Below are 11,354 nucleotides of genomic sequence, written 5' to 3'. Positions count from 1 at the left end.
TCCCGGTCCTCATGCTCCACTGCTCTGCATATTTCTCAGGTCTCTCTTATTTAACATACCTGATTCAGATAAGCAGCTCATCAGAAGAGCTTCATGGATGAACTGTGTTTCGACTGACAGGTCCCTACACAGTGTGCATTGCTCTCTACCCCCCTCTTCTTCATTGCACTCCACTGAAACACAAGAAACCTTTATTTCATTCACAGATTTCTACAATGGCACTGCATGCAGCAATTTTTAGAGAGAATCATGGAGTGTTACTATATTAATGCAATATAAATACGATAAGCACTCACTGGCCACTTTATTAGGTACACATAGTACCAGGTTGGAACACCTTTTGCTTTCAAAAGTCTTAATCCTTCATGGCATAGATTCAACAAGGTACTGGAAATATTCCTCAGAGACTTTGGTTTATACTGACTTGATAGCATCACGCAGTTGCTACAAATGTAAAATTAATAAAAATAATATAAAAAATAAAAATAAAATAAAAATTTTTTTAACCCAACTGGTTGAGTTATTAAATAAATAACCCAATTAATGTTAAAAAAATAACCTAACAAATCACCAAATATTTAACCCAACTAGTGAATATTACTAAATAATACTATTAAATAATCCAATAAAGGTTAAAAATAACCCAACAAAGCACCCAATATTTTTAACTCAACCATTGGGTTAAATAAATAACTCAATGTTTTTTAGAGTGTATTTTCACATATTATACACTAGATGTGACATTTGAATAAAACATAAATGCTCCCTTCACTGATCTCTATCCTGTGAAGCCCACATTGCAAGGCAGAAATGGTCATATTAGAACAAACATCTGAAGCAAAAAAAAAAAACTATTGTATAAAATGGGCAGCACAGGGGGGAACAAGGACCAAGATGGAGCCTTAAGAGACACAAGGACATTTTCAAATCATATACTGTTTCATACACTTAATTTACTTGTCTCTGTTTTATCATTATGGCATCTAATCTGTCACCTAATCAGTGAGTTACCAGACTTATGTTCCATTAAACTGCATTTCACAAATGACAATGCTGCTCTTCCACTCCAAATAAGACAATCGTTGATGACCTTTAAGACTAAAATTGCTGTTAGTACAAGCTTTACTTCATAAATATTCACAATGGGCTTTGTGGTTATCTACTGGTGCTAAATCCCTTTAACCGTGCTTAAACATCCTTATGATAAGGTCAATCCTTTTTCACAGGAGAAAAATATTTCGATAATTTTAAGTAAAGTATGGCAATTTTGATCAAACATGCATAGAGACTAAAGACAATAACTGATGGTGTTTTTAAAGTAAGGGCTCTGACGACAAGGCCTCTCAAAAAGTCACAATACAGAACACACATTGAAAAATAAACTTTATACTCAGTAACTGTATATCAAACATGCATAAAGACAAAACAATTACTGGTGATGATTAGAGTAAGTGATGACTATGACTCTCTAAGAGTTGCAATTCTGAAAACAGACACAGTTGTTTGTGCGAGTGCCAGTTTTATAACACAAAGAGTGCTCAGAATGCACAACTTCTTCAAAACAATGATGGAAGGCAGATCATTCAGGCAAAACCTGACATAATCAATGAAAAATTCATGTTTCACAGATTTAATGCATTTAAAGACAACATGGTAGTGGATGTTACTCAATGAACACTGTTACAGGGACAGTTCACCCAAAAATTAATAAATGCTGTTAATCCAAGACATCCGTGATTTATTTATTTAATAGAAATATTAAAGATTTTAGTTAAAAACTGCTGTCCTTACCATCCCTTTGTGAAGCACAAACATATACAGGTAACACGAAAGAACACCTGTGATGATATTGAGGTCTTAAAAGAACACCTGTGATGATACCGAGGTCTTAAAAGAACACCTGTGATGATATTGAGGTCTTACAAAGCAAAATGACCACTCATTCACAAACATAAACTGCAGACAGTATAGTTTATTCAATTCACCAATAGCGCATGTCGTTGGACTGTGAGGGAAACCAGAACACCCAGAGTAAACCCACACCAATACATGGAGAACAAGCAAATTCCACACAGAAATGCCAACTGACCCAGCTGGGACTTAAACCAGCAACCTTCTTTCTGTGAGATGACAGTGCTAACCACTGAGCCACCATGTCGCCCCATACAAATTATCATTCAACATATTTTGTTTGTTAGGAGAATTACAGAGCAGTTTTTGTTCGACCAGTACATGCTCTAGTGCATCATCAACTACAACAGAGCAATGGAGGAAAACCTGAGGAAAAAAAAAATCTGTCATGTTTACAAATGCTCTGGTTGTTTCAGAAAGTGTCTTAGTTTCCTAAAGAACAAAGAAACCCATTCACTAAAGAATCAGTTTGTTACTGACATTCTTCCAAATACCCTACTTTGTGTTCAGCAGAACAAAGAAAGAACCAGAGCATGAGTAAACGATGACAGAATTTGTATTTGTGGTGAAATAACACTTTAATATAACAAAATACGAGCAAATAGCGAAGACGTTATGTCAGAGAATATATTACAATAAGATGAGAGGGACTGAATTACTTGTCATTGGATAAAGCATAATGCTAAGTTGGTCACGTGAGCCAGCTCTTAGCCAATCACAAAATGGCCTCTGTTCTCCTTCCCAGTGTACCACCATAGAGACAGCATTACATTCTATAGGCATATACCATGTTAATTACTTCGCAATATTTCCCAAATGATGTTTAACAGAGCAAGGAATATAATAAATAAATAATATTTTTTTCTTCTGGAAAAAGTCTTATTTGTTTTACTTCAGCTACAATAAAAGCCGTTGTTAATTTTTAAAAGCAGTTTTAAGGTCAAATTATTAGCCCCTTTAAGCTATATTTTTTCCCGATTGTCTACAGAACAAACCATTGTTTTACAATAACTTGCCTAATTACCCTAACCTGCATAGTTACCCTAAATAACATAGTTAAGCCTTTAAATGTCACTTTAGGCTGTATGGAAGTGTCTTGAAAAATATCTAGTCAAATATTATTTACTCTCATCATGGCAAAGATAAGGGGGGGGGGGGGGGGGGGATTCTGACTTCATCTGTACATACTGATCAAGCAGCCATTAGTTAATTTATCCAACAATACATCATACTCTGTTAATTAAACCGGAGGATACATTGTTGTTTTCCTAAACGAACCCCTGGTTTAGAGTCTTACACTACAGAAAGTGGCTTTATACTGTACTATCAAACATACCACACAGTATGGACACACACATGCTTCCATACATCATGTCTATTCACCCAATGCAGGTCCAGTACAAGGTGTTTTATATTTAGAACAATGCATCAGAAAGCCAAGCTCTGCTCTCAGGAGGGAGCTGCAAAGGTCTTGCTCGTCTTCAGTTCTTCGCCTCAGGCAAGGAGAGCACGGGGATATGAATCTTGTGAACAGGCACTTCCCTTAGTCACCATGTCTTTGAAGAATCTGATCCAGAAGTTTCTGTGGAGAAACAGGAGAGGAAACTTTTAGCAGATTTGTAACCATTCGAATAGCCTCATCTATAGAGCACATGTACACTCAAGTGTTAGAGAAATGAGGGGGAAGTGACTGTGTATTCTCCCCGCCTGTCCCCCTGGGTGGTGATGTCCCCCAGGAGCAATGATAACCTGCTATCTGTGCTCTATCATGCTGTTTCCTGTTTATTAATTCTATTTTCTGGTTGGCTCTCTTGTATGTTTAATGCTGCTCTCTGGTCCTCAGGTTTAGATTAGAAATAGTTATACATACATATACAGTTGAAGTCAGAATTATTAGCCCCCCTAAATTATTAGACCCCATTTATTTTTTTCCCAATTTCCATTGAATAGAGAGCAGATTTTTTCAACACATTTCTAAAAATAATAGTTTTAATAACTCATTTCTAATAACTGATTTATTTGATCTTTGCCATGATGACAGTAAATAATATTTGGCTAGATATTTTTCAAGACACTTCTATACAGCTTAAAGTGACATTTAAAAGCCTAACTAGGTCAATAAGGTTAACCAGGCAGGTTAGGGTAATTAGGCAAGTTGTTGTTTAACGATGTTTTGTTCTGTAAACAGTCGGAACAAAAATTAAGTTTAAAAGGGCAAATAATTTTGAAAATGGTTCATAATACATTTAAAACTGCTTTTATTCTAGCTGAAATAAAACAAATAAGACTTTCTCTAGAAAAAAAAATCATACTGTGAAAATTTCCCTGCTTTTTTAAGCATCATTTGAGAAATATTAAAAAAGGAAAAACATTTAAAGGGGGCTAATAATTTTTTTTAAGACAATTATTAGCCAAGCCAACTGTTACTTTACATTAATGAACCAACCAATATGGCATTAATTTACAGTACACCAACAGTATTGCCCTCCATAGCAAACCAGCGCAATCCCTATACCATCTTACTCATATGTACTGCTCCCCCTGGATAGGACTATATAATCAATATGCACATAGTGAGTCTCCCCATTGGTGTAGCGAGTGGCCTCGGCAGTGTCTGAAACACTTTCCCAACAGTACTGTTGTATTATTAAAATCCATAGCCTCTTTTAGTTAAAAATTGATTGCGACACCTCTAAATTCTAAATGATCCCATATTCTGGCAATAAGGCCCAGGGGACGTTGAATGGTTAAGCTTTGGTGCTGCTTGTGCACTCACACGACCCGCTTTGCATTCATCGCCCCAAACGCGTAACAGATTCATCTGCTGTGGCACTTTACATAGATTTCCCCAATCTGTCATTCTGACATAACTCAGGGTGACTGACTAAAAAAAGTAACATTGTGGTTATGGATGCACATTACCCCTTGTTCTCTGAAGTACTTCTCTGACTTCCATAGTATATATATATATATTTTCATATACACTTTATACTAACTAACATGTACTTATACTGAAACTTTTGCAAGTACTTATGATTGACTAAATTCATGCATGTATTTACATCTGTAATTAATTTCTGTAATTACATTTTAACCCAAACCTACCCATAGCACCAGAACTATCACTAACCCTACTCGTATCCCATTTCGAAGACACCAAAAAGTGTTCTTTAATACACTATTGACATACTTTAGGTACATTGTATTTATTTTTTTGATGCAAGTACATAGTAGTAAAGGCTGCATATTTTAAAGTGGGACCTTTTTTCTTACTATGGTATTTGATGGATCCCAGCAACCAGCATTATTTAATATATCTCCTTTTGTGTTCATAAATCATAAAGATTTAAAATCACATAAGGGAGAATTAATGAGGTTATTTTAATTTTTTGGTGAACTATCCCTTTAATTTATCAACATTATTAATGTCCTTAACTATCATTACTAAAACAGGGATTTTTTTTTCATTGCCAAAAAAGCAACGAAAGCTGTGTTGTGGAACTCAACAAACTAAACCTCAAAATCAGGGCAATTACTGTTAACACAATGCTTCCCTGTATCATAAGTATCAGGGTTGTGACCGTCATTGAAAAGAGCAAAAGGAATGCATGAATAAATCACTGCTGAATGAAATTAATAAGGGCCTGTATTTATCAAGCTTCTCAAGACTTAAGGGCTGAGAATTCATGAAATGTACTTCTACTTACAAATTAAGTACAAAAGTATATCATCTATATATAGTTATATGTTATTATTAGGTTTCTTATCACATTTCTTAAAGCTAAGGATCACTCATAATCTCCCAGTTATTTAAGACAGCTTAAGAGGTCTCTTGATGGTGCTATAGTGTTCTGCATGGGAAAGATTTTTTTAGTGACCTTATTAACTGTATAGGGATGTCCTGAAAGATTTATGTGAGCGGCATCAATTTCTACTTTGCAAAAAAAAGTGATAGGCGTTTGTTGCTTCCCTTGTTAAAAGGATTTTTTTATGTGTCTTTTTTCCAGTTTGTGACCACAAATAAATTCTCTCTCAGGTGGTGTGCTGGAGGCAGGACACAAGTACAACCTTGTGCCAGTAAATCATATTTATTTTAGTTGCCACCTTTTAATGTCATGTTTATATCATAATATCTTAAATAATTTATTCTCAAATGTATACTGAATGTAAACTCCTGTTCTAAATTCACATTTTTAATATGAATTATTCTGAAAATAGTCTTAAATAATCTACTCAATTTATTGATCCATGCCTACAGTAGGTTGTGATCTATCCAGAATCTAAGACCTCTAAGACTGACATTTAGGATTTACTCCTACTCTTTACTTAAATTACAACTGAGCTGCAAAAGTAACTTCTAACTGCAGCTCTGTGCCAATAATTTGTGTGCCTCTTTCAATATATTAAATCTATTAATCTGGTTTATAGAGCGTCAGACGTGTCATCATAGCTATTAGCGTGAACCTACCCAGCATGTTATCACTTGTGCCTGCCATCTTAATGATTTGTTGTTTAAATGTGTTTTAACTACTTTATCTCTATTACATAATGTTGCTGTTTATAGTTTAATTTTTACACCTATTTTTTTTTTAAGATCTACATAACTATGTCTATTTTAGTGCTTCTTAACTATGATTGATTGATTGTATAATTTTTGTTTTGTTTTTTTAGGTTGACAATTTTAAATCTGTCCAGGGACAACGGATGAAAAATAGCCTTCTGGCTAATTCTGGTTCATTTGCAGAAATGCTAATAAATGTACACTGTCCCTGCCAAATAAAAAAATAAATAAATAAATACTCGTCAATTCTCTCCACTGCTCTAATGAGTATTTCTCAGATCCATGATAAATATGGGCCCTTGGTGTCAAACAGTAGTTCAAAAGACTTTGATTGATTTGAATAACTGCACTGACCTCTGCTGGAAGACAGGGACAGTGCAATTACTATTTTGAATTCAGAATTAACTTGCTGGAGAGAATTATGCTTTTGTTCTCTCACTGTCAAATTGTTTCCTATATAAAACACAAAGTATTAAAGGACTGGGTCTTTCTTAAGCTATTACTTGTAAATAAAAACTAGGTCAAGGAACAATTAGAGCATTCAAGCTTCTATAAAGATTAAGTAATAATGATAAAAGTGGCACTTAACTTGTGTGCATTATTTAGATCTTTTGGGTTATACAGTAACTTTGGTATTATTCATAATTATTAAAAAAAGTGCCAAAAAATGTAATTCTTCTGAGCTTAAAAAAAGTTTAATTCGCAAATTGGACAAAATTTCTGTGCTTGCTATATAAACTGTTACATGTTTATACAGCATGAAAATTTGTGAAAATTTAGGGCAATTTGTGAAATAAACATTGTTAAGAATTTTAGGACTAGGGTGCATGTCAAATTTATCAGTATATAATGATTTAAATGTATTTTTGGCTAAAGTATGATTACTGAAGTATGCTGCACAAGTATTGTCCACTACTTATGATCTTTAATAAATTCTGATCTTATTATGGTCTAATTATTACTTATGTTCTACTTCATGATTTATTAAAAATAACTTAATATAAATAAAATAAAAATAGCTTGCAAAATATCTTAAAAATAACAAAAATACTACACTGTAAAAATTGATTCTGAGTTTTAGTCAGGTGAAAAAGTCAAAACATGTCCAATTAACTTGCAGTGCCTCAGTATGACCTGTAACAACCTTAACTTGAAGGAAAATAGAAAACTTAAAATAACGTGTTCATATAACAACAAAGCATAGGTTATATCAGAATGCATCACCATTTTGTAGCACGTGGTGCTGATCAATCCAGTAGCCAGGAAAAGTCTAGATATGGAATTTGTTGACTTCAAATATTGAGTAAGTACTCTGATTTGTTCAATTTAATGTCACATTTTGCAACCTTATAGAACTTTAAAATGCAGGACCTACGTGCTGCCAGGCAAATTTTGCCCTCTAGACACCAAGCTTCGAATATTGCAAGTTCCTGTTGGTAAATAACAGTGTACACACTAAAAATGATTCTGCATTTTAGTTTTTTCAACATGAATTTTTCACTGTCTTAACTACTCTGTAATAGAGTGTGTGTGTCAACTCATGAAAAACTTCAATAATATGACTGCAGGTCCGCAGAACCACACACGTTTCAAGCACATACAACCCAGCACACATGAACTAGGGAAACCATATGGTTACGATGGATGTTAATGTTATTAATGTATTCTCAGACATCATCATCCATGTATTTATATATATTGTCAATAAATAGCATTTTAAACAATACCGTAGACTATTTTACAAATATGGCAATCAAGACGGGCTAATGGGGAACATTGTTTACGATCGCCATTCAATATGATTAATAGACTGAACAGTTTTCTATCAGTCATCATACAGTTGATGATCAGTCATTTTTATCTGACAAAGACAATATCAGATAGGCTACTCAATTACCGTTTGCATTACCCCTCCATACCCACTTCCATCTGCGACAATTAGTGGAATTCAGTAGGTGGAGATAATGCTCCTTAGCAGTTAGTCGTAGTTAAACAAAAAAACTGAAAAGACTGATCTGTCATTCACCATATGGTTTGCCAAGATTGTGTGTGCAAGATTGTGTGTGTGCCTGAAAGGTGTGTGGTTATGCAGGTCTGCAGCTTGATACAGTATATCTCGAAAAACATGCTAAACCAGCATCCTTTAAGTTGCGACCAAAACTTCCAATCCAGCAGGACTATCACCATTCAGTCAGCTTGCCAACTGCTAGTTAAACACCAGAAGAATTCTGGCACATGGGATATTTTTCAACCAGTGGTCAATTATTTAAGAACAAATAATTACAATAATTTACCTAAATTTTATTTCTCATTCTAAAGGTTGCAGCACATTCCCAGGGGCCAGAATGACTTACAACAGGTGAGATTTTAATAAACATTTATTTTTTCATCTGTTTACAGTAGACTAATATTTAAGAAAAAAATATTAACAAAAATGCACAAGAATGCCATTTTCTTATTCTAAAGGTTGCGGCACATCCCCAGAGAAAAACTGACTTACTTATATTGTAAGTTCATTATGTGTTATTGCTAAATTGGGAGTAAAGGTCTTTAATAAAATGTGTAATATATTTCATTGTCTGTTCTGTTTCTAATTGAGAAAATCTGCTAGATTAAGTTCAGTGAACTTGAAAATGTAAGTTAGTGTATTTAAACAAAACTTGGCAAGTCCAGTTAACTTTAAGTAAGTAGTTGGGCCAGTTATCTAACTCTAAGACAGTACAACTTAACCGAGTCAAGGCAACAAGATTACATTACTATATTAAGTAAACAAATAATTTTTTATAGTGTACAGTGGAATTATTTAGGCTTCCTTCCCAAAGTCTTTCGGTGAACAGTTCTTTGTTTTCTTAAAGGTTAGAAAATTTAATGAAATATATAAGAAAAAATTTTATAAGAACGCTCTACGATTGATTATTCATGGAACTTCTCGTTGATCACTGTTTGCCTTCATATTGAAGAGCAAGGATGAAAAGTGATGACAGAGTTTTCATTTTCAGGAAAAGTATTCCTTTGAGCAGGTTAAATCTAACGGTCAGGTCGCAATATGTATGATCATTTCCGAGAAGCACTGTTGAGACTCTCAGCACGAATCCGCCTCATGAGCCTTTCTATATGACTTGATACTTCAGTTTGGAGGTAAAAGTTCAGCAAGGTGAGATCAGACAGTCTGGCAACAAGCAGCACCTGCTGTTTCTATCCAGAGGGAAGGTTTTCACAGAGCAGCGCAAGTTTCCTCTCCGCTAGTACACTTGGGCTGACAGTTGTGACAGATCGCATTAGGAGACCAAAGCCTCAGGTGTGTTTGTCCTTGCGGGGGTCATTAGAGGTCAGTCTGGAGGATCACTTCAGAGAGTTCGCTCTTACAGCATCAGCACAAAGTAAAAGAGCTGTTTGGTCATGAAGTCAATTTGTAGGCCAGTCCGGAAGGCCAATTCACTCCGCATTTCCTTAACCAATTTCCAACGGGCATTTAGAATAGTTGTTTTCAAGTCTACAGATGACTCTGTTTGAATGTGCTTTCACATTTTGTTTTTCAACATAAATCAAATACTGTCATATTGAATTCTACCCTGGAATAATAAAGGGACTAAGCTGAAAAGAAAATGAATGAATGAATGAATAATAGAAAATTTATAAAGGAGCTATATAATTAATATAGGTTTCTTGGCATTGGTCCGGGCCCCCTAATTTCTTTGGTACCCTAAGCGACTGCTTACCTTGCTTAATGGTTAAGTCCTTCCTGGTCCACAACTGAGATTAATGGTTTTCAACAAGACCCACTATGAGCCATGAACAAACTTCCAAAAAAAAAACTATTTTAAATTATTAATAAAATCTTAAAAGAGGACAACAACGTGGTCCACATGCGCACTGGGAAATGTGTAAGGATGGCTAAATCTCTCCATAATATCAGACCCTGAGAACTGAGACAACACCATAGGAATTGTCATGCAACAGAATAATAAACTTTGTAGTCTGAGCTGTAGATTTGCAAGAAAGCAAGTTCTTCAACTTCCCCTCTCTGCCACCCCCTTCACTTCTTCACTCAGAGATCAGGTCACTGACATCCCACACTGAATCTTCATCCACTTCATATGCTGTATCTTGTGAATCTACAACTTTAACTTGCTTGTTTTGGTATCATTTTAAATGTCAATTTTGCAGCGGTCACTTGTATTATGATAATTATTGTCTGAGTTTGGAAAAAATCTGTCCCACAGTGTGAAATTGTCCGTCAGTTATGAACTTTTTACTCCAGGTAGTGATTCGTTTTTAGGTTAACATATGACCTGACAGAGGTCTCAGTGAAGCTTTTATTATCTTTAATTTATGGTTCTTTGTTCTGAGTTGAGTATTTAAGAGAAATGTGCAAAAATATAATTGGGATCTTGTAGCCAAGACACCCCGTTGCAGCATGGGAGTCTTTGAGACTTCTATGCTGCATTGTACTGTACTTCTCTAGTCAGGTATGCATCTCTAACTTTTTGAGTAATGGATGTAGTATATTTACAGTATCATCTCTGAATTGGCATTCTGATTGTTTTATATAATTAGCATAATACAATTTTACCTGATCAATAAAATGTTATATTTGATTTATTTTGAATTCGACTGAAATCATTATTACCAGTAAATTGTGTGGACACTTTTGTCGACCTTTGGTGTGTTACGGCCAGTGAGGATCAAACTAGAGAATCACAAATAAAGAAGCAAGTAGCATTTATTTATAGGCCTTTAGCTTTCTGACCACTTTTGATTTGGTAAGTTGCATGGTAAAAGACTGGGTAGACTACCTTTTCTGTCACAGAGCAAGCAGTATAGGTAGCCAACTTAAAAGGAACCAGTCGCCTGCAAACCTCAGACTACGAATCAAGCTGGT

At 34.8% G+C, this 11,354-nt stretch overlaps 1 protein-coding gene across 6 annotated transcripts in view; it reads right to left on the bottom strand.

Moving 5' to 3' along the window:
• Positions 1-1,954: 1,954 nt before the first annotated feature.
• Positions 1,955-11,354, bottom strand: part of LOC141378611 (uncharacterized) — a 167,170-nt gene continuing 157,770 nt past the window's right edge. For all 6 annotated transcript variants that reach the window (XM_073928641.1, XM_073928643.1, XM_073928646.1 and 3 more), the window contains one exon: positions 1,955-3,493. In XM_073928641.1, coding sequence (XP_073784742.1) covers positions 3,455-3,493 — 39 coding nt within the window. In that variant the 3' untranslated portion in view covers positions 1,955-3,454. The remainder of the gene's footprint in view (positions 3,494-11,354) is intronic.

Source organism: Danio rerio, chromosome 17, assembly GCF_049306965.1.
Source record: "Danio rerio strain Tuebingen ecotype United States chromosome 17, GRCz12tu, whole genome shotgun sequence".
In the NCBI taxonomy this organism is placed as follows: Eukaryota; Metazoa; Chordata; class Actinopteri; order Cypriniformes; family Danionidae; genus Danio; species Danio rerio.
The sequence above is the reverse complement of the archived record's forward strand: the minus strand, read 5'-3'. Positions and strand labels throughout refer to the sequence as shown.